We start from the raw sequence: 23498 nt of genomic DNA, 5'->3' as shown, positions 1-23498 counted from the left end.
TGCACAAAGTCATCTCTTTGAAATCTTTCAGATACCGAACGGCATACACTTTTTAACGTGCAAATGAGAATAAAGATGTGTAAATTTACTTGTTTGTAATAGAACATAAAGAAATGAATATGTCGACATTATGAGAAGAAGAAAAAAAAGTCTACTTAGAATTCTTCAATTCTATACCATTAGTGTGAAAACCATTTCCTTTCTATATTTGGTTGTTTTTTTTTTGTTCTTGTTTTTTTTAATTCTTTTCCATTTCTAAATAATACAAGCTCATTTTCCAGCTATTACGCCTACACATTGAGTAATGAATACTACTCCTCGTCTTTTTCATTCTTGCTTCCGTTAGTTTCGATGGCTAAAACTTACGATAATGTTTGGTATTTCCTCAACTCGGTCAATAAACTCTGCAACTGCACATCCGATACTTTGTTGTTCAAGCTTGGGATCAAACTTTTAGCCTCTTCGGCATCTTCACACTCTAATGTTCCCAACTGTGCGATTTCAAAGGGATGCAAAACTTCAGTGCAATGATCGTTAAAATCATTCACCAACTTCTCAACTGTTTCACAACTCAGTCTATTCTTGAATCTTGCAAAATTTGTAAGATAGTTTAAAGTCTTGTGCATAATTTCATTGGAATTGGGTCCCGCCAATTCTATATTCGAAATCTCATCCTCTTTGCTATTCATTTCGTCATCATCGTCATCGTCGTCGTCTGAATCACGCGCTCTCATAACATCATTTTGACTTTCTTGATGCTGCTGTTGTTGTTGTTGTTGTTGTTGTTGCTGCTGCTGTTGCTGCAAAAGTTTATTTTTGTTTGGCTTTTGGTTCTTTTTACGTTCTTTTAATGCAGCTCTGATTAAGAGTCTTGCTTCAGATAAGTTTAATGCTATTAGCTGCTGGTCCTCCCCTTGATTCGTGAGTTGATGTAGTTGAAACTCAGGTCCAAGTTTCAAAACGGCGGCATTTTCTTCATCATCAATGTTTTGTGTGGCTACTTTCCTCCTTCTCACACCAAGAGCACTCGTACTGACATTCATTTGATACTATTGAATTAGGAGATGTCTATATTCCAATTTGACCGTAAGATGTCTGCGTCTATCAACCCCCAATGAAGATGACTAGAAGCGTTTTTTGTGTATTTATATACAATAAAGTAACCCAAAAAAAAAAAGGAAAAAAGATAAAGGTTGACACTTTTCGCTTTCGTCCGTTGTAATGATTACGTCTTGACTTGATTTGACTTCTCTTTTCTTGTCTCGTCGTTTCTTGTCTTGGTTTTGTTCAATTTGGTTTTATTTTCCATGTCTCTTTCCTCGATTCAAAAACAATTCAAAAACAATTCTTCAAATATTTTTGAGCTTTATGCACGACTTTAGGTGACAAGAACAAACGCAACACCTACAACATCTTCAGTTCTTACAATAACTGTGTATCCGTTGCCAATAATCAAGTAGAAACGAAATCTTGAATCCAAAAAAGGAAAAAGATTAAGAAAAAGAAAAGGAAAACATACACTTATGCAAAAATGCATTTACTTTTCGTTTGCTTGTTATTTTTTATTCAATACGGAATTAATGCTATAAACAGATCAAAATAATAATGATGATAAGGACCAAAAGAAGAAACAGAAAATTTATGATTTTAAAGTGTTGCTTCAGATCAACTCAATTGTCCTGACATCTCGAATGAACGGATGTTTCAATGCCTCCTGTGGCGTAAGTCTTTCCAATGGATTGAGATTCAAGACTTTTGTCAAAAAATCCACGAGTAGCGCTCTTTCTTGACATTCTTTCTCAATCATTGAGTTAGTCATCTTCTTAGAGGGCATCTTGTAGTTTAAAATGATATCTTTTAAAAGTCGATGTTTGAAATAGTTTTTATTCGGTTGCTCCTTTTTGTGGGAATGGCCAGATCCACCGCCATGGTGGTCTGATTTTGTAGAATTGATAAAGGTACAGTACTCATCATAGTTTTTGATCTCATATCTAGGTTTCTCATTCGCGTTTGTCAGCGGTACTTTGTTGAAAAAATTCATCGAATTTCGTCCAACTTCAATCATGTGCCTTGGAGGTGGACCCAACATATCAACAATTTTCCAAATTTGATTATACTCCGATGTTCCTGGAAACATAGGCAACCCCAAGAAAAATTCACCAACTATACAACCCAAGGACCACATATCGATAGACTCTGTGTATGGTAGTCCTAAAATAACCTCAGGTGAACGGTAAAATCGCGATTGGATATATGTATATATGGTTTGTCTTGTAAAACACGCCGAACCAAAATCAATGACTTTGATATTGGGTTTATCTGGTTGACAAAGTAGAATGTTTTCGGGCTTCAAATCGCAATGGATCATTTGGAAGCTCTTGAGCTGAGCAAGAGCTTCTAGCAATTGCTTTGTCAAGAGCTTCACCAATTTCATATTCAAGCCTTGAAACTGGTTTTGTTTTATCAATTCATACAAGTTGGACGCCAATATTTCAAAAACAAGGCACAAGTGCTCTTTATGCATAAAAGTGTCAAGTAACCGGATGAAATGTTTGCCATCGCTATTTGTGTTTAAAAACTCCAATAAACGTACTTCGGTCAATGATTGGTTCATATAAGCTGGTTTCGATTTGATAACTTTAACCGCACAAACTGTTTGATTAGTCAAATTTTGACACTTGACCACTTGGCCAAAGGTTCCTGAGCCCAACAAGTCCAAAACCATATATTTCCTGCCTTCTTCGCTGCCCAAAATATCATTGACATATAGGATATAGTCACTCTCTTCGTTATCAAAACCATTGTTAAACTTTGGCTCCAGTGGTTTTGTCAATACCCTTTTGGGATTGCTTGCTTTGGAGTATTGGAATTTCTGCGGTTGACAAATGCTATAAGATTCAGTCAAATATACGGAGAGTGCATTGACCGGTGATATGTGGATTGAATTGACTGAACAGCGTCGATATTTCGGTTGATTATGAATTTTGGGCGCCAAGTCCAGCTTGGAGTATATTTTCCTAGCCTTTGGTGCAGGACGTCTGAGCTTTTGTAAATTTTGGTTTGGATTCTGGTTCTGAAGTGCCTGTTGATATTGCTGGTATTGTTGATATTGAACGATTGAAGGAGACCTACCTGTTGCTGTAGGTGGGGCTACATAATATGGAACCCCTTTTGAGTCATATGAAACTATTGGTTGCTGGTGTTGATAATGGGATGGCGTAGCAGCCATTGACGATCTTCTGAGTGCAGCAATATTAGAGTTGGCGGCATGTCTAGTAACGCCTCCGCCAATTCCAATATCACCTCCTGCTGCTGCTGCTGCTGCTGCTGCTGCTGCAGTACTATTAGACACCTGAGCTAAACTCAATGAGTCATTATTGGCCATGATTTGGGTTGGGTATGCACTACTTCCGTATTGAGCACCATGGCCATATGGGTTAAAATGTGTACCGTCTACTGCGGCAGACATTCGACGATCGTTGACATTCCCTAAAGTGACCTCTTGGTTCGAAAAATACTGTGTGAATGGGTTATCTGCGCGCGTAGGAGGATGTATGAAAGGAGGTTGACTGGTGGTACCTGTCACCACTCCAGTATTAGTTCCTGGACCAGCTTCTGGACCTAGTCCTGCACCATCTTCGTATGTTGTTGCCAATTGATTCGTAAAGGATAGTCGTTTCGCCAACTGAGGTGGTTGTTGGAGTAAAGGGATATGTTGAGACTTTGTCGGTGATTGTGACAAATTAGACGAAGTGTTGGTTGACGGAGATGTTGCTAATGAACCAGATTGGTTTACTGAAAACCACGGGTTTCTAAACCCCAGCATATTATTGGATTTGAAAGTAGTAGCATTTTGTGGAGAAAGGTATGATTGCTCTGCGGTTGAGCTATTCACATTTGTGCTGGACTGCTGTTGCTGCTGCTGTTGTTGTTGAACTGGCGGCGGTAGATGCCAATTGCCACCAATTGAATTATGTCTGAAATTGTAGTTATTATAAGCCATGTAGTTATTCAAGAGTATGTTTTATTGTGTTTGCTCCTAGTATAACCATTCATTTGAAGAACTTTACTAAGCTCAAATAGTTTTTTAAGTATTCTTGAATTTATTGCACCTGAAAGGTTCGTTTGTTGAAAAGTATATATATGTGTGTGTGTCTGTGAGTGTGTTCGTGTGGGACAAAGCAAAACAGGAAGATTCTTTCTTCAAGATCTTGTCAATGAGTCAGAATGTGGCGTAAAATTTTTTTTTTCCTATTTTTTGATGAATTTCTCTGACTTTTATTACCTAAAGTAAAAAACTATCAGTTCACAAGGCTGATATTTTCCTGCTGTAATGAGTTAGATACGATGTGAGTCAATTGAATTGGCTCTTTTGCTTTTCTCTTGTTGTATAATTTTCGCTCTTGGTTCTAAAAGGAGTCTTTTACTCAATATTTGAAAGTTTTAAACAAAAACCAAATTGTGTTGAAAATAGGGAAAGAACGAAGAAAGAAATTAATCTTTTTTTTTTTGGGAAGGGAGGAGAATTTTAGTTTGTTTGTGTGGGTGTTTACGTTGTTAATTGCAAACCTACCAAAACTGATTTGATCTATAAAGTGGTTCTTTACACAAGAGCAATGAGGTAGTAGTTGGTTTAGAAGTATCTTCTCTGTGTATGTGTACGTGTGTGTGTGTGTGTGTGTGTGTTGGCCAGTGTATATATGTAATAAAAGACGGGTGGAGGGTGGTGGTTAATTGATAATATTTCTCCTCAGTTGATTGTGAAACAACTGGCAGCACTTTTTTGTGTGCGGTTGTGTGGTAGTGGTGGTGGTGGAGGAGGAGGAGGAGGAGGAAAAAGGGAAGAAAGATAAAGAGAGAGGGAGAGAGAGAGAGGGAGAGAGGGGGGGAGAAAGAAAGAGAGAGAAAAAAGTGCAATAAAAAAAAGGGGAAGTGGAGGGAAAGGATCAGCCGAATGCAATATGTTTCTCACCCACAAAAAAACACACATATGAACACCTCAAATACACATAAACACGTCCTTCTCATTTTCAAAATTGCACCAATCAAGAACAACAACAACAACAACAACAACAACAATTCAAATCTCCCCTTTCCTCTGTATTGGATCCCCCCATATGAACTATAGCTATTTCTGCCGCTGTATTTCTGTACTATTTTTTAGAACTTTTACCAATATCAATACTACTACTACTACCACAAGTCGTTGCTAAAGTTGGGAGGTAGGTGTAGAGAAACTGGATTTAGAGATAAGGCGATGTATTATTTACAACATACCTGTGAGTACCACTCATTACATCTGCCGCTCTCTCTTTATTTTTTCTCTTTCTCTTTCACTCTTTCACTCTCTCTCTCTCTCGCCTTTCCCCTTTGTTCCTTCGCCACTGTACTTTAAACGTTCTTCTTTCCTTCCTCCTTCCCTAAACTTGAACCTTCTTCCACGTCGCAAAAAAAATATAGAAACTACAAAGAATACAATATTACCAAACTGTATATAGCATATGATACAGACACTTACATCATATAGGAACAATAATCTTGCATTCAAATGCTTTCTATATCATCATTAAACACATTCCTCTTTTTTTAGCATTCCTATACACTTGTTTTCCCCCTTTCTTTTCAATCACTTCAATACCTTAAAGGTGCCTGTTCTTACATTGTAATATGTACAAGTAATGGTCCAACTTCTATTTAAAAAAAAAAACCATTATTCTTTAATTCTCACTCTCTAATCAGTCTCTTGAGTTCTCCCAACATACTGCTTTTATTATCGCTTACCCTTTTCTTTTAATCTAATTTTTGCCCCCTTCGAATCTCTGTCTGTCTCTCTTTCTTCTTTCTCTCTCTCTATTCTTTTCCATTTAACCACATCCTTAAGCAGCGAGCTTGGTTGGTTCTTCTGGGTATACAGGAGCCATGGCAGGTTGTGCTTGCAATCTCTGCATCATCATACCCACACCTTCAAACACACCCAAGAGACATGCACATGTAATGGCGGAGTTTCTTGTATGTTTCCATCCACCTCTGATAGCCAAAGCACCACCTGTAAAAAAACCGGCAATCACGGCATTCCAAGCATCTTCCCTCTTACGCACAGCCTTCACCGTACAGTCAAAGGTTGAGAATAATCCACCCCAAACACCAAAATTACCACCAACAACTGGTGCTCTGGCTTTTATCGCAGAAATAGCACCATATCCCCTTTCTCCCAGAGGTGAGTTTCTAAAACCTTTGATACCGTGCCATACACATCCACCAATGGCACCCATGGCAAATGCACCTCCAAAATCATTCAAAATCACAATGGGGCATGGGTCTCTCGTATGATCTGCAGACATCCTATATTATACTGTGTGTACTTGTGTATTTGGGTATTTGGGTATTTGTGGTGTGTGTGTGTGTGTGTGTGTGTGTGTGTGTGATTATATATACAGTGTTGTCCTCTAACTACTGTGATGGTATTAATAAAGGAATGGTCAAGTCTCGTTCTATACCACTTCGATGGCTGCTTGCTTATTCCGTGAAACTTCAAATTTTCATCTTTTTTTTTATTATTTTTTTTTTATTTTATTTTTTAATATACAAATATGTATATGTGTATATGTGTGTGAATGTGTGTGTGTGTGTGTGTGTGTGTGTGTGTGTGTGTGTGTGTGTATTATATATAAAAATTTTTTTTTTTTGCTCGCAATTTTTTTTTTGCGTTATTTGCATTTTTGTGACTCTTGCAATGTATTGATAATTAGATCACTGCTACAGGATGCCAAATACAATTTACTTAGAATTTAGCATTAATGTGAAAAACACCATCAATAGGCCAATTTAATTTATCGCTCTAAGTAATGAATAAGTTTGTTTCTTATATTCTAATTGAATGAAATCTATCTATAATACATCTATAATCTAACCTGTTCTATATCCTCAAAAAAAAAAAAAAATTTATGATAACACTCAATAACAATGCAAAACGTTGCAAACAAATGGCAAACAAATGGCAAAGAAAAATTAATTAATCAATCAATCAATCAATTTAAGTTCGTGGTAAATTACCACCGTCGATATCATAATCATTAGCATCAGCGTCTGCATTGAACAAGACGACATTCTGTAGATTGCTAGCCGGTGCTCTTCGCAGTGATCGTGCAATCGACCCTTCGTCTTCTACAGAGACGTCTGGTGATAGTGCCTGCTTCTCATGTGCCAATTGCGGAGGTTTAACAAATACCTCATCATCGTCATCATCGTCATCATCATTATTATTATTATTATTATTATTTTCATCATCGTCGTTGTAGTCGTTGTTGTTGTTGTTGTTGTTGTTGTTGTTGTTGTTATCATTATTAGTATCATTATCAACATCAACACATTGTCCCCCTATTCTTTCATCTTCCGCTTCCTCTTCGCCGCCAATGACAAATGTGTCCAAATTCTTACGTGCTGCTGCTTCTAAATTATTAAGTTCAAAATAATCTGTGTCTATTTGTGGTCCATGGAAACTCGTCTTTCCCCACGTGATATACCCAAGTGTGGCAAAACCAAGAAACAACACCAATACAACACTAGCATAGTTCATTTTGAGCCATGTCAAATTCTTTATCACGGGAGGCATGCACAAGATAAATACTGACAAAATGATCCATGCCACTGAAATGCCATTGACCAACCACCCAAAATACCTCAATTTGAAAGCAGCACCTTTGATCTTGCGTCTCTTGTTCAACATCAACAAAAAAATTGGGATCCCATTGGCCACAGCTAAAGACACAACCGCTGCACCCATAAAGGCGCTAAATGCAGACTTTGAAATCAATGAGAGAAGCGATAATATCGCACAAACAAACATCGACAAAAACAATGCATTTCGTGGTATAGTATATTCTTCAATTGAATTCACCTCGGTCCACAAATGGGCCATGGGTAACCCACCATCTCTAGCCAACGCAAAAGTGCTTCTTGATGCCGTGGTTAAAGAACCGATACTTTGAAATATAACAGTACCAATCATAAGACAGGCCATAAGAAAGCTTACAATGTACGACTCTGTTGACAACTTGAAAACAAGATCAATTGGCATGATGTTTGAATTTTTGTCTAGTAATAACTCCAACTCTGGTAAAATGGTCAATATCGGAATGATAAAGATTATGCCAGTGACTGTAGACATCAAGATTGCACTTATCACACCTTTTGGCATATTCCTCTCGGGGTTCTTGACTTCGTCTGTAATGGAGAATAACATTCCATATCCTGTTAGTGTGAATGAAGAGCTTTGCAATCCAACTATAAATGCTATTGGATCTGGCCAGCCCGATCTAGAATTATCAAAGGTGGTCAATATATGCTTGATTGAATTTGTCTTTTTCGCAAAAAATATAAGCAACACATCAATGGCCAACACGGTGTATATAGTCCATAGAATACATGCTTTGTTGATCCTTTCCAAATGTTTTGAAAATCTAAAATTGATAAACCCCACAGTAGCCAAAATCAAGTAGTAAACTCCTAGCACTAGGAACCGGTCTTCCTTGTACTCAAAGTCTTTCAATCCAAATATTGAAAGTATAAATTGTGATCCTGAAAACATGATACTCACAGCATATGTCCAGTTGCCAATAAGTAATAACCACCCAGTGATCCATGAACTTATAAGTGAATATTTATCATTACTCAACAATGCACTAAAGTGATAAACACCACCTGCGGTAGGATACTTTGAGATGATCTCGCTCAAACTTAACACGACAAAGAGTGACATGACGCATACAATGAGCCAACCATATAGTATTGTGACATTAGCACCATCCATTAGTGAGATCCATAATGTTGAGGATAATCCAAATGGCACTCCCATAACAGAAAATCCCAACCCAATCACTGATGTCACTGTAAGTTTTCTCTCCAAATCCTGCTTGTATTTGAAATGTTCAATGTGTTCAATCTCGTCGTCGTCGTCGTCGTCATCGGCATCGGCATCGGCATTGGCATCGTTATGGCTTTCGGGGATGAAAGAAGTGACAAACTGTACCGGAGCCAGGTGTTGTATATCTGAAAATATTGATGCATATGACGGTGGTGCTGTGTTTGTATTCAGGGACTCATTGCTTGGTAAAGAAGACCTAGAAGGTGGGGTAACACCAGACAATGAACTTGCAGGCGATGTTGTTTTTGTAGATGATGATGGAGGCGTGGATAGGTCAGATGATTGCGTTACAGTTAATGATGGCACTGCCATATATCGAGCAGAGCTTTGTCCCTTCATTACTATACCGATGTCAGTGGTGACGAGGGATGTTATAGTGTTATTATTGTAGAGTGCTGCTCGTCGAGAAGAAGGAGTTGCCAAAAACGGAGAGCGCGAGTATAATTTTACCAGATCGGACCGAAAAGAGTATGTCAAGAATTTTCTAACATATACATATATGTATATACAGATATATATATAGATATATATAACTAAATAAGAAAATAAAAAAAAATAAAAAAAAAGAAAGAGAGCATCATTTTTGTACCATTTACCTCATCCTATGCATAGTATATTCGGTTGAAGTAAATTTCCAAAAGGTACAGCATTTTGGTCTCATAATCTATTCCATCTACGATTCAGGATCACGTTTTTCCAACAGGGTCATTTCTTAAATAGTCAAACAGACCAGTTGTTGAAAAAGAAAACAAAAGGAGAAAAGGAGAAAAGGAGAAAAGGAGAAAAGGAGAAAATAAAAACTAAAACAAACAAAAATCGAAAAGCCAGGATAAATTAAAATAGAGTAAAATAGAACAAGATAGAGTAAGATGCAATAGGATGAAAAAAAAAAAGGGCAAACAAAAACTCTAAATAAAAAAATAAAATAAAAATCGAATTAGTACGAATAATATTTATTAACATGAATAATACCCATCAGTTCCGAAATGTTGGACGGAACTCAGAAATCAAAATCGCTGTCATCGCCTTCGCCATTTCCATCCTTTAGAACCTCGTCGGCTTTGACCATCACGGGCAAGCTAATACTATTATCGCTCCGTACATGTATATTGCCCAAATGCTCCAAATTTAAGATCCCTCCTACAGGCCTGTATTTTTCATCAACCAAATAATTAATGACATCGTTGATATTCGTCACCAATTTGTCAATATCCCAATTAGTATACCCGACTTTGAGCGAAATGACATCCCCGGCATTTAATGTTGGTAAGTACGATGTATTCCCCACAATAGATCGTAATTGGGCATAGACGTATTTAGGGTCACATCGATCGTCCTTTAGTTTATTCTCCTTTGAGCGTCGTAAGCCTTGTTGTGCACCGTTCAAAGGAGGGCGTGCCATTTGGATCATATAAGGAATCTTTTTCTTCTTTAAATAAAACGTTGAGCCTAGAAGATCGGGCAAAAACTTGTGAATCCTATGATCGGCTACTATTATATCGTTTTCTTTGTATAGTTTAAGCAAATTCTTCAGTGCATGTGAGAACGACTTGAGCTTCTTGAGCGAAATGATTTGATTGAAGGAGTCTTCTGTTGGTGCATCCTTTATTGTAAGTGCGTCTCGGAAAATATGTGAGGGGTCCTTTGTGATTAAGGTTATGGACTTATTGGTGATTTTATCAAGCTTGTGGGTAAGTGGTACGACTCGAGGCTTATAATCCTTTTGTGAACTAAGCTTGGTCTTAACATTGATGGTGAGATAGACTGGCGATGACTCTGTTGATATGGTCTTTTTCAGGTGTTGCTTTAACGCTCGTAAGGACTTTTGGGTTTGTAGTTGTGCCTCATCTCCTAAAAGAAAGTCCAATGACATTTTCATATACAGAAAAGAAAAAAAAAAAGGAAAAAAGAAAATTGGACAAGAATGTAATGGCGAGAAGAGAGATGGAGATTATGAAAGTGGGTTGTATAAAATTCTTTCTTTGATTATGTCAAGAAAAACAAGGTATGGTGATTGATTGATTGAGTGATTGAGAGATGATCATTGAAAAAATTCAAACCAACAAGTATGCGCGCGCAAATAGGTGCAAATATACCAGCCCCCACCATAGTATGTAGGTGCAGAAGTTCTTTTTAAATAAAAAAAAATAAAAATAATGAATAAAACACATCATAAACTTAATCAAGGCAGTTTTGCCAACATTTTCAGATACTATTAGTGACAACAGAAATGGAAGAAGGAAAGAAAGAAGGGAAAAAAGAAGGAAAAAAAGAAGGAAAGAAAGAAGGGAAAAAAGAAAGAAATTTTTCTTTTGGAAAAAAAAAAGGTTCCTCTATCTATTAATACAGTTCATAAATACATAGTACCATTCAATCACCTCGTAATGCTCTAATCACTGCTGGTCTTCTCATCATGTACTTTGTCCATTTATAAACCTCGGGGAACTCCACTTTCAAGTTAATTCCAATACGATCAACGACATTGTTCCATGGCACAAACGATAGATCCGCCACCGTAGCTCTGTCTCCAACAAGCCACACGGGGTAATCAAAGTACCTCGATTGGGACAATGGTGTTGTTCCGGCGCTATATGCTGCTGCATTTTCTACATCCATGTCCATAATGAGCGCCTCTCTCCTTTCAGCCAAGGCCATTTCCACTACTCCGTAAACTCTTCTCACTTCATCCGTGTATCTCTCAACCGCACTGGGTACTGGCACAGAATGGAAGTATCTAAAATGCAAGGCTTGTCCTATCATTGGTGCATGCCCACTTGTCTGGAAAAAGAGCCACGAGTTTATCTGACTTTGTTCGACCAAGTTGTCACTCCATAAACTACATTCTCCGTTGTTTTCCTTTATGTACTTAGAAACGAGGTATAATATGATGGCGCCAGATTCCCAAATGGATGTGTTTTCGTTGTAATGGTCAATCAACGCCGGTACCCTTGCATTGGGGTTGATGGTGACAAACTCAGGAGCACGTTGCTCTCCATCATTGAAATCTAAAAAAATAGTATTGAATGGCAAGTTTAATTCTGATAGTATAATAGCAACTTTGAATCCGTTAGGTGCAGATCTATGGGAAAACAAAGTGTACCCTTCAGTAGGCTGGTTCTGAAAAAACTGTGTTATTCTAGATTGCTGTTGCTGCTGCTGCTGCTGTTGTTGTTGTTGTTGCTGCTGCTGCTGTTGCAGTTGTTGTTGTTGTTGTTGATGATGATCATTGTGTGTCGACAGGCCTCCTACTCCTCGTCCTGCTGCTGCTGCTTCATTCTGTAGTTGTTGTTGTAAGAGTTTCAAGTTCAAGTCATTCTGTTGTTGGTCTGCAATAGATACAGATTTCAATCCTGCTGACAAATTCGATATCGTATGCGGATTCGACGGGTTGTGAAGATTGTTATTTGCATTATTCAGCTGGCGGTTCTGCTCATTGGACATTGTGAATAAAGACAATTATTGGAATAGTTGGTTTAACGATGTGACGGTAAGTTTTCTTTACTGTTGAGCAATCTTCTTAATTGATAAGGTATAAAACTCAAGACACTTTTCACAAAAATTGATAATATTTTCCGGACGCACGGATAATGTGAATTATCAAAGATAAAAGAAATTAAAATAAAATATATATAAATTATAAGAGTAAATAAGAAAGCCGATAAGCTAGAGCAACTAATGTGGTTGAGATATATCTGACTCTATCTATGTGTAAAATGTGAATCTATGTGTATCTAAGTTGTGTGGTATGATTGTATGTGTAAAGACTTTCAGTTCCAATCCCTTAGTTTACCAAACTCTTGTTAAGTCTAATTTCAAAAAACTTCCACCACCAACACCGGTTTCGTTTTTTTTTTTTCCTTTTGCTCTTTTCTTTTGTTGTAATTCTTTTTTTTTTTTTTTTTGTCTGTCTGTCTGTCTGTCTGTCTTCCTTCCTTCCTTCCTTCTTCGTGTCAGTTCCTCTGTCTAAATTTCAATGTCCTTAAAGTTTGCGGCTAACCCCCACTTTCCACTTCTCCTCCAAATTTATTTACCGACCCTGCCCACGAGAGAAAAAAATAAGGATTAGCAAGAATTTGCGACATTATACTACGACATTGCTAATTGCAAATAATACCAGAACTCAATTTCATTTTGGTTACACTCTTAACCATAATATAGCCTATGTAGAGCCACACTTGTTAGCCCTAGTATTCATCTAGATATCAAATACCCACATGATGTTTAACTGGTTTTGTGAAGTATTCTTTTTGGTTCGTTTTTAGGCTTTGTTTTTTCATTCTAACTCTTCTTCTTCTTCTTCCTCGAGCTCTTTTAAAATTATGCGATAAGTTTAAGATAGTATGAGCTTGAGTCACGTGATAATGGCCCATTTGCTCGGAATATGGTTTGTTGTAGAGGCAACAAGAAATCACTTGCTAATAACTTGTTAATGACTTGTTAATGACTTGTTAATGACTTGTTAATGACTTGTTAATGACTTGTTAATGACTTGATAATAATTTGTAAGTAACCTTAGTATTTCACGTCTAACACATTTGGGCCTTACGAAAAGAAAGAGTTCAGGTCCAACCCCAAATTGAGTTAATATGCCTTGAATGTATGCTTTGGTATATATATTTGCTTCGATTTCATCAATACTTTAGTCTCAGTCAACCGACACTATAACTACATTTAAATTAAAGAGAAAAAAAATCACACACACATTAGATCCCACTTCTATATTTTTTTTGCCTTTCCTCCAAGTTTAGTGATAAAATAAAAAATGGATGTTTTTTTGTTGGTGCTTGGTGCTTTACAGAGTGAATAACTGTGTCATTGTAATTTCTACTTCCACAGCTTATATGTGCACGTGACTTGCCTTTCATTTATATAATTTTAGTTTATCCTCACTTTAATCAATGTAGAACATAGCACTCAAGATTTCCTCTGTGGAAAAAGAATGGAAGAAGAAGAAGAAGAAGAAGAAAGGTGGGAATGGAAAAACTGTAAACAAATTTAAGCAAGGAAGCGTATGGTTTTGTTTCCCTTGCTTCAAATTTTTTATTTCTAATCTTTTGTTTATTTGTTTGTTTGATTAATTATTTTTTTAAATGGTTTTTTTTTTTATTTTTTTTTTTACTTATTTAATTATTTGAATATTTAGTTTATTGTTTCTAGTTTCTTGAAGCTTATCAGTTGATCTCAATTCAACATCATCGTTGATACTCCCTACTTTGATCAATTCAATTCCAGTAGACTTTACACGATTAAACATTTTTTTGAAAAAGGAAAGAGCAGTTGTAATGGCTGAGGAAAGGCAAAGAACACCAACAGCGCCGCCCTCTGCAAACACGGCAAACGAGGAAGAGCCACATATAGCCGTCTTGGTTCTCGATACTCCAATCCCAGGTTTAGCTTCAAAACATGGCGATTTTGGTGATTGCACAATCAATCTCTTAAAAGGCCCAGCTGACCCACCATACCAGTTGAAAAAATATTACTTGAAGCCTCTCCTTCCACCATCGTCGACCAACACTGTGACAAGCACTGAGCGTGATGATGAAGATGAAGGTAAATGTAAAGCTGAAGCTGAGGCTGAAGCTAAGGGTGATGGTGATGGTGATGGTGATGACGCCAAGACATTGGAGAAAGAAGAATTAGCAGCTCTTGAACCCACATACACTGCACTCCTCTCTGCTATACACAACCATCGAATTAGAGGATTCATTCTTACCGGCTCCGCTAGTGATGCGTTTGGAACATATCCTTGGCTCACCAAGTTTCGCTCATTCTTGAAAAACTCTATATTGCGTCTTCCCTGGCCAGTTGTGGGGATCTGCTTTGGCCACCAAGTGATTGCACAAGCATTGGGGTGCAAAGTTGATAGAAGTAATCAAGGCTGGGAATTGGGCATCACCACCATTGAATTGAATGATGAGATCTATAAGCTCAGCAACACTCCATTCTTGGAGTTGAGTCGAGAAGAAGATGTCGAAGTCAAACAAGAGGATGGTAATAGTCATTTGATTGAAGAAGGCACTAGGCGGGAAAGAATCTTATACCAGCACTTGAACTTGGTTGAATTTCATCGGGATATAGTTTATGGTGGGCTTCCCTCTGGGTTTATCAACATTGGGTCGACTTCAAAATGCTCGATCCAAGGAATGATTAGCACAAACAACGGTGGTGACGTTTATGCTGGTAATGCAGATAGCAATGCTCAAAAGTCCCTCATGATTGGTGGTACCACCGGCGCACCTATTGCTACAACTATAGGAGCCGTGCAAAGAAATTGTCCAATTTTGACATTCCAAGGTCATCCAGAGTTTACCTCGGACTTTTCATTGGACTTGCTACAATACAAATATGAAAAATTAGGCGTATTGACCGAGAAAGAATATGAAAAAGCAAAGTATCACACTTCGACATTAAACAATCAGGGAGACTTAATTGGAAAGGTTATTTGCAAGTTTCTTTTCCAAGAAAATCAGGAAAATCAATAAAATCGATAAAGAAGAGCAACATGAACTAAATAGCTCTTAAACTAAAGCATATTTCAATACCTAAAGGTGATTCGGACTTTACATCATATAGACTACTTTTACGCCCCTCTCCCTTTTAATAGATTTAATTCTTTTTTTTTTTCAATTCATTTACAAAAAAGTCGAAAACAGAATAAAATAAAATAAAATAAAATAAAACAAAACAAAACAAAACAAAACTTCTTTTTTTCCATTTAAGCTTCTATAAATAAAACCTATATCTAATCATTAGTTTCTGATTCCCATCGTTTTTACATATATCTTTTTTTTTTCAAAGAAGAATAAGTAAACTTTAAAAAAAAAAATTATAAATAACCAACAACAAACATAGTATATACAAATTTCCTTTTTCCTCTTACTCTAATCATCAAAAAGTTTTTTGTTTGGCGAAACAATAGTAAACCCATTCAACTTGCCACCACCGTATGGAGTCCCAGATGCAAACCTTTGCTTTTTTCCCAAATTCAAGCTAAAACCTGCTGTTTTACTTGGACTGGTATTACTCACACTTCTGGAAGAATTTCCTACTAAACCTATTCCACCACTAATGTTTTCACTTTCCTCGCTAATTAAACTTGTTGAGCTCCCATTCTTATACGTGAGCATACTATTCATATTCTTTAAATTCGAATTTTTCAACTCGAGAGTCCTAATCTTTTCATTGAGTTGTTTAATATCATGACTACCTTGCACTGAAATTTTACTAATTACCTCGCGCAACTCTTCACGTTGTGACTGCAAAGTCTTGATATCATCCGAAAGCGCCGCATTGGCTTCTTGCAATTCTCTGTTTTCATGTTGCAAATTTTGGATCTTGTTCATCAAATTATGATCCATATTCTCAAACTGAGATACATCGACTAGATACCTCTTTTTCTCTTCTTCCTCTGCTTCTTCTTCAAGTTCTCGGACTCTGTTCGTCAATTGGTTGACCAATTCATTCTTAGCCACAAGTTGATTGTATATTTCTGTTTTTTCGTAATTCAACTTAAGTGGGCTTGGATTCTGACCGTGTTCTTGCAAAATAGCATGCTCCTCGCTGATAAACCGAAGTCTTTTTTCCTTGTTTAATTTTTCCTGAAGTATTGCAATTGTATTGGCCTTATCAAGAAGCTCTTGTTGCAAATGCAGATTTTCTTCGCCCGTGGACGCCACGTGACCAGATGACATTGAAGAAGATGGATAAGATGAATTTCCTCTTGGTTGATAATTGTTCTTCAACTTTGCTTCCAAGGCCAATTCTCTCTTGATCGACGATGCCAACTCCCTAGTAATCAGCTCCAATTCATTCAAAAGATCGTTATTACATCTCATGATGTGCATTTCTTCCTTAGTAAATGATAAAGGTGGTTTGGGTGTCTCCGGTCTTTCTACAAGCAGTGCACTAAAATTGGGAGTGGCAGTGCCACTTGATGAGGCCCGGCGGTGTGATGCAAATGATCCCTTTCTAGGTGTTTGACCTTCAATGATAGCGGCACTTTCATCATTATTATTATTTGTTGTTGAGTTCAGTTTTTTCGACAGAGATAACCTCTTGAAAAAGTTTTTGCTTGATGCTGTGAATGAAGACCGTTTTTGACTTGCTTGACTAGAAATCGAAGTTGAAGACTGACCATTGCGACTACTCTTGGTAAAAGAATCGCTGGTTGATCTTCTTTTTGCAAGTTCAGGCCTATAATGTTGGTCATCTGCAGTCCCTGGTAAAGTATTTGATGAGTTGGTTGGTGTGCGTGAATGTGTTTGCAGTTGCAGATGCAGTTGCAGATGCAGTTGCAGATGCGCTTGTATCTGTGTCTGTGCCTGTGTTTGTGTTTGAGAATGAGAATGAGAATGAGAATGAGATGGTCTGTAGCTTGTATCTATTGCAAATGATTCCTTGGCAGGCGCAAAATTCAGTATTGTTGATCGATTCTGTGGTTGGCTACTATGATCAACCAAAGAATTTAAAGTGGTGGGTGGTACTTTGTCTCCTTCAAAATCATTATTTTCTTGTTGAGGCGCCTTGAATTTATCTTTTTGCTCACTATTATCATCAGTAGTAGTATCTGATTTTGCCCCGTCACCAGTTCTCTCGTTGCCATATGGAGCAGATGCATCAGTATAAACAGAAGTGGGTGTATCGATGTCGTCTAATGAAAGATTGGAGTTGGAATTGTTGAACCTTGCATTCGTGTCAACCTGTGGAGTTCTAAACTTGTTGAACGCAGTATTGGCTGCAAGATTCTTCAACGAAGGGCTATCCAGGACTTTTCTTGAGGTTTGTGCTGATGGTAGTCTCAACATATCGGCGCTGAATGTATGGACGCTCTCATTCTCCTTGATTGTTTCATTGTCATCATCAGCACTAACGTTATTATTGTTGTTGTTGTTGTAATTTGTGTTGGTTCTAGTATCTATGTTTGATTCACGACTGGATGAATTAGAACGTAGTGACCGAGACAGCAGTTTTGACTGGTTTGAGAGATTATTGCCGGACTCATGATAATAAGGCTGTGGTGTTTCTTCGTCATCTTCGTCATCTTCATGAGCATCATCAACATCATCATTATCCGCATTTTCGTTTACGTTTTCCTCAACACTGTTAAATGATGCGGGGACATTTGGAAGATCCTTGCTATAGCGACGGTTCGAAATTGTACCAGTGGCTTCTGTTTGATAATCATCCACAGCGTCACCAAAATGGTTTTCCAAAGGACTTGGAGGGGGCTTTTTTCTCCTTGAAAATTTTTTCGAATGTAATTGTTGGACATCATTGCGACCTTCATTGTAATCATCATCTCCGCCAAACAAGTTGAGCTTGCGCACTCTTGTAGAATTACTTTTTCTCAATGTCGATTTCCTCGATAATTGAGCGCTCTTGTTGTCTTCTTCGTCAAACTTGTAAATGACATCTTCATTATCCTCATTATCTACATAGGCTTGTTCGATTGGATCGTTCAAATCTATTTGTTTGCTTTCATCTTCATCTTCTTCTTCTTCTTCTTCTGCCTCGGGTACTTCATCAAGAGAATCATTTGAAAATTGCTCTAGTTGAGTAGTAAGCCTAGGCTGTGTATATTGATTATAGCTGGCTTCTTTAAAAGAGTGTTGATTCTGTTGACTTGTTGAGCTTTGATCGTCATATTTGGTCCCGTCCCCAACATTCTCATCATTTTCGTTTTCATTTTCAATTTCATGTTCATGTTCATGTTCATTCTCATGTTCATGTTCATTCTCATGTTCATGTTCATTCCCATTCTCTTTTCGATTTCCGTTTCGATGCAACATTGTGCTTTGATATTCTTGTTGCTCCTGTGGATTCGCAAGAACCAAATTCTGGCTTCTGTATATGGGCCCTTGATATGGAGGACCTTGAAATTGTCCGCGCTGAACTGGTCCTGCTGCAGGACCGGTCCCAACACCACTACCACCCATTAGTGGCATTGATCCACCTAATGATCTTGTCCTTCCGTATTGTTGATTATACTGTGCATTGGGATTAAAACCGGGACCATTATATCCAGGACCATTAAATAGTTGTTGCTGCTGCTTTTGAAATGGCGGCTGTTGCTGTGATCGTTGTTGTTGTTGTTGCTGTTGTTGTTGCATATACGAGTTTGCTCCCAAAGACATCGCTCGAGGATTTCCCCCTTGTTGTTGAGAGGGATATCCAAACTGCTGAAATTGTGTGTTACCATTTCGTTGTTGTGGAAATGGATATGCCGAATTATTGAATTGGTTTTGAGGAATTGGAGGGTTCTGCTGGTATTGTGCGTTATACATTTGTGGTTGATATTGACTTCTCATCGATGCTGTGCGTGGAGCTTGTGAGTTCATTGTCATTGTTCTTGGGTAATTACCCATCATCGACATCGATCTCGGGTCTTGCTGTTGTGGAAATTGTTGTGGAAATTGTTGTTGTTGTTGTTGTTGGAGTTGATGTTGTTGTTGCTGCTGCTGCGAATTGAACGAACCTTGAAATTGTGCATTCATTGGATTCATCCCTGTAGTCATTGTGTTTGCCCTGGCACCAGTCAACATTGCCATTTTCTTTTGTTGATTCATTTGCTTTCTATACTGTATATTATTAACTTTTGTTGGGTTATTAAATGATGAGGCACTTCCTATAACACCCAAGGTTGGAATAATTGGAGCAGTTGAATTGTATGAGTTTTTGTTCCTTATATGCGTGATGTCGTCAAACGATACGTTATTGCCATTGGTCAAATCACCAATGTCTGCCCCAAGATCTTCGTTGAAGTCATCTGCTTTTTGGTTTCTTCGGAAGAACCTATTTACAGATTGTGAGTTCATCGATGATTTTCTCGAGTATGTTGTCAAATTGGAGGCACTGGAGTTGTTAACCGAAGTAAACGGCGTGTTGTTCTGGCTTCCAGGTAATGGTGTCATCATGTCATAGTTGGTCGTGGACGTTGAGTTTATCAGATTATTGCGGAACCCATTTTGAATAATCTGTTGCTGCTGTACGTATGCAGGGATATACCTCGAGTTTTTCTGTCTACTCTGGTTATACTGTTGTTGTTCTTGTAATGTATCACTCAATACTTCTATGTTCTGTTCGCCTTCAAGCAATTTCCGTCTAAGACGTCCTTTTGAAGTTGCAGGGGGTCCTCCTCCCGACATTGCAGCCGATGTTCCAGCATCCATAATGTTTGAAGTAAATTTTTCTTAGTAATTTGTTTTATTGAAAGCAAGATAAGGAGAAGAGGAAAGGAAAGGAAAAAAAGAAGGAATGGAGGAAGGAATGGAGGGGGGGGAAAGGTGGAAAAAAAAATAAGAAATAACGGAGATTTGGATTTTTGCACTTGATGGAAACAGTACAATGCTAAGTCCTTGTATGAATTTTGAAGTAGGTTCAGAACGAGACGCTGTTGATTATAATGTTGCTAACTATTTGTAAATGCTTTGCAGTTTGTGTATTGCCTTATATTAAGTTGGCAAGTTGGCAAGTTGGTAAGAATAAATTGGTAAAAAAAAACAAGTTTGTAAAGCAGTAGATAGCTAATAACTAATAGCAAAAGCGACGTTTGGCTTAGGGGAAACGAACAGAAAAATAAGAGAATAGAAAATAAAAAAATAAAAAAATAAAAAAATAAAAAAATAAAAAATAAAAAATAGAGGGAAAAAAAAAAGGAAAAGCAAAAATAAAATAAAATAAATGAAATGAAATAAAAAAACAATAGAAGAGGAAATGTCTCGAAGTGAACTCGATATTGGGAACAAAAGGAAGAAAATAAAAAATGAATCCTCAAAGTCTGGTGGATTACTGGTTTTATTGGTTTTATGGCAGATAAGAGGTCAATGGTGGTAGAGTTTTCTTTATGTTTTTGGGGATTGGTGTGGCTGAAGAGGGTGGCTGAAGTAGCTGCGCTGGTGGTGATAGTGCCTGAATCCTTCTTTCTGTTTTTTTTTTTTTTTTTTTTGGTTCTGGTTCCACTTCTTGCTCTGGTTCTGGTACTTATTCTGTTTACTGGTTCTGTTTCAATATCTTGAGTGGACTTTTGTATGAATTTGATTACTGTAGCTTCTTTAGTATTATACTATTATAGCCATGTTGTACTGTATTGCGTAGTGCAATACTTGTAAAAACCAATATAAAATTTATAAGTCTGTTCTCTTCTATTGTTGAGAATCAAGTAGAGAGTATATCGCACCAAATCTATATAAATTTTGATGCTGCTGCTACTGCCACCACCACCACTACTACTACTACCAACACTACTACCAGCACGACTGTCGCTGATTTCCTGCTACAGAGGTTCTTGCAGAGACAAAACAAAAAAAGCTCTTGTGCCTCAACTAAAAGTATCTCTTTCCTATGCCCATTCCCTTGATCAGAATATTATTTCAAATTAGTGGGAAGGGATGGGGAACATTGAAAAAAAAAAAAATGAAAAGAAAACTACATAAAATAACATATTGTAGGAATAAAATAAATTGCAATAAATTAAAAAATAAAAAATCAGATTGAACGGAACGTCATTTTCGACCGCAGCACAAGCACAAATTGTGACAGTAGAAGTAACATTAAATTCTATACGGGCACTATGGTTAATACCAGCTACAATGGAAGAAAAAAAAAAAAAAACAAGAGCAAGAGCAACCAAAATATCCATTGAAAAAGAAATTGTTTACCAATAGAACAAATACACAATGTTAGTCCGCACACCGTCTCTCTCTCTCTCTCTCTCTCTCTCTCTCTCTCTCCATTTAGTATTTCTCAAAAAAGAGAAAACAGCTTACCCATTTACCCATTTACCCACTTACCCACTTACCCGCCTCCCTTTTTGTTTTGCCTATTATTTTTTTTTGCCTCCTACATCCGTCCCCTTCCTTAAACTCCTCTTGCTCGTCCATTTCGTCCGAGATTGTCCAATTTTAGAACAGATCCAGCAAACAATACAGAAAAAATGAATAATCATAAAAAAAATAAAAATAAAAAAAAACTTGCAACTTGTAACAAACACAAAACATGAAACACTTATTGTGCATTAAACATACCGCGCATGTGGTGCTAAGGTCTCTGAGCCGATGTCGTGAAATTGATTGGACTCACGTCGCACTTTCACTTACGACAATCAGAAAAAAAAAATAAAAAAATAAAAAATAAAATAAAAAATAAAATAAAAAATAAAATAAAAATAGCATTTACGTCAATCGAAAGTCACAAAAGCTGAATTGTACTAAAAATATAAATAGATATATAGATATACCTATATATAACTATATATGTATAAGTATATATGTATATACAAGGTGAAACCATTCAACCTTTTGTTGTCTCTTGGTTTGTATATATATATATATTTTTGTTTTTTAATTTTGGCCAAATATTTTGTTCCTGAGATTCTTGTTAGTGCTTACACGACTTTATATAGCAAATATTCGGTGTATTGTGTGTGTATAAAGATATATCTATGGAGGAAGCATCAGAGATAAGGCGACTTTCACTACGATTAAAAGTATTAAAGATTGGATGTTTTGAACAAATGAGAAAATGCTTGGAATACGTACATAAGATGAGACCATGCAAGTAAGGAAGGAAAGAAGGAAGGAGAGAAGGAGAGAAGGAGAGAGAAAGCTTTTACTCCTACTTCAACTACGAAGGTCAATGAAAATGAATATTATAAACTCAATAAAGTACATGTGTGCCAAATTATACTGAGAATCGTTATATACACTTTACCTCTTAACGTCAACAAAGACTCTAGTAATTTTTATATATGTATATATGTATGTTTGGAAAGAATGCTAAAGAGGGTGGGTAATTGCCAGCCGCAATTCTCAAATATCCTTGTCGAAAATAGAGCTTATTAAACATCCGGAAACTTTTGCAGAATAAAATTATTGGTACCTTCAGGATATGTAACCTACAGAAACATCTCATGCATACAATGATTAAAAATGCAATTAAATAATTTGCTATAAAATTGAGCTACAAAATAGACAACATTACAAAGCCGTTTCTTCTACACACCCACTCACCAATTCACCCACTCACCAATTCACCCACTCACCAATTCACCCACTCACCAATTCACCCACTCACCAATTCACCCACTCACCCACTCACCCACTCACTCATCCGAAACTATACCGACAATGGGGTATCTCATCTTGAAGAACTCGATCCAGTCATCCACAATTTTCAATTGCTTCTCGTCCAACCCCGAAATATCCCATGAATTCTCAGGATTACCATCAGTATCTTTAAGTTGCAATTTATTCAAACCAAGCAATCTGCTCGAATCTTTTCCCACAAGCTTGTTATACGCCTTGCCTGGTCCGTAACTCTTGGTATTCTCTGTTACGTCAAATATGTTGCCTCTAATGGCTACATATAATTCTTTCTTCGTGGTGCCATTATAAGACAGAAGCTGTGCTCTAGTGAACTTCGGTAGCTTATCCCTATCTATTCTTTCGTTCTGGAGGTAAATCTCCGTAGGCTCTTTACTCTTGTCTCCAAACATTGTAGTAGACAGAAGTTCTTTTTTTGAAAAATATTACACAAAGTAGTGGGTAAGATGCAATTGATACAGTTGTTGCAATTGATT

General features: G+C 37.2%; 9 protein-coding genes across 9 annotated transcripts; 1 reads left to right on the top strand and 8 right to left on the bottom strand. All coding sequences in view use genetic code 12, as the record gives it.

Annotated features, from left to right (window-relative positions):
- Positions 1-362: 362 nt before the first annotated feature.
- RPB4 (RNA polymerase B) lies at positions 363-1043 on the bottom strand (the record flags this gene model as incomplete). Its single annotated transcript, XM_001527074.2, has 1 exon — positions 363-1043. One exon carries the CDS (start codon positions 1041-1043, stop codon positions 363-365), a length of 681 nt encoding a protein of 226 aa, XP_001527124.2.
- Positions 1044-1660: 617 nt separating this feature from the next.
- Positions 1661-4003, bottom strand: YAK1 (dual specificity protein kinase yak1; the record flags this gene model as incomplete). The annotated part of the gene is made up of 1 exon (XM_001527073.1): positions 1661-4003. The coding sequence occupies one exon, from the start codon at positions 4001-4003 to the stop codon at positions 1661-1663; it is 2343 nt and encodes a 780-aa protein (XP_001527123.2).
- A 1873-nt stretch (positions 4004-5876) lies between these two features.
- TIM17 (translocase of the inner membrane) lies at positions 5877-6341 on the bottom strand (the record flags this gene model as incomplete). Its single annotated transcript, XM_001527072.2, has 1 exon — positions 5877-6341. One exon carries the CDS (start codon positions 6339-6341, stop codon positions 5877-5879), a length of 465 nt encoding a protein of 154 aa, XP_001527122.2.
- Positions 6342-7033: 692 nt separating this feature from the next.
- On the bottom strand, positions 7034-9262 carry TPO5 (polyamine transporter tpo5; the record flags this gene model as incomplete). Its single annotated transcript, XM_001527071.2, has 1 exon — positions 7034-9262. The coding sequence occupies one exon, from the start codon at positions 9260-9262 to the stop codon at positions 7034-7036; it is 2229 nt and encodes a 742-aa protein (XP_001527121.2).
- Positions 9263-9923: 661 nt separating this feature from the next.
- On the bottom strand, positions 9924-10796 carry PVL30_001920 (uncharacterized protein; the record flags this gene model as incomplete). Its single annotated transcript, XM_001527070.2, has 1 exon — positions 9924-10796. The coding sequence occupies one exon, from the start codon at positions 10794-10796 to the stop codon at positions 9924-9926; it is 873 nt and encodes a 290-aa protein (XP_001527120.2).
- A 497-nt stretch (positions 10797-11293) lies between these two features.
- URE2 (glutathione S- transferase, nitrogen catabolite repression regulator) lies at positions 11294-12364 on the bottom strand (the record flags this gene model as incomplete). The annotated part of the gene is made up of 1 exon (XM_001527069.1): positions 11294-12364. One exon carries the CDS (start codon positions 12362-12364, stop codon positions 11294-11296), a length of 1071 nt encoding a protein of 356 aa, XP_001527119.2.
- A 1841-nt stretch (positions 12365-14205) lies between these two features.
- PVL30_001918 (uncharacterized protein) lies at positions 14206-15405 on the top strand (the record flags this gene model as incomplete). The annotated part of the gene is made up of 1 exon (XM_001527068.1): positions 14206-15405. The coding sequence occupies one exon, from the start codon at positions 14206-14208 to the stop codon at positions 15403-15405; it is 1200 nt and encodes a 399-aa protein (XP_001527118.1).
- A 399-nt stretch (positions 15406-15804) lies between these two features.
- On the bottom strand, positions 15805-20091 carry PVL30_001917 (uncharacterized protein; the record flags this gene model as incomplete). Its single annotated transcript, XM_001527067.2, has 1 exon — positions 15805-20091. The coding sequence occupies one exon, from the start codon at positions 20089-20091 to the stop codon at positions 15805-15807; it is 4287 nt and encodes a 1428-aa protein (XP_001527117.2).
- A 2930-nt stretch (positions 20092-23021) lies between these two features.
- Positions 23022-23414, bottom strand: PVL30_001916 (uncharacterized protein; the record flags this gene model as incomplete). Its single annotated transcript, XM_001527066.1, has 1 exon — positions 23022-23414. The coding sequence occupies one exon, from the start codon at positions 23412-23414 to the stop codon at positions 23022-23024; it is 393 nt and encodes a 130-aa protein (XP_001527116.2).
- Between the last annotated feature and the right edge of the window lie 84 nt (positions 23415-23498).

The sequence above is a fragment of the Lodderomyces elongisporus genome, chromosome 2 (assembly GCF_030384665.1).
Source record: "Lodderomyces elongisporus chromosome 2, complete sequence".
In the NCBI taxonomy this organism is placed as follows: Eukaryota; Fungi; Ascomycota; class Pichiomycetes; order Serinales; family Debaryomycetaceae; genus Lodderomyces; species Lodderomyces elongisporus.
The sequence above is the reverse complement of the archived record's forward strand: the minus strand, read 5'-3'. Positions and strand labels throughout refer to the sequence as shown.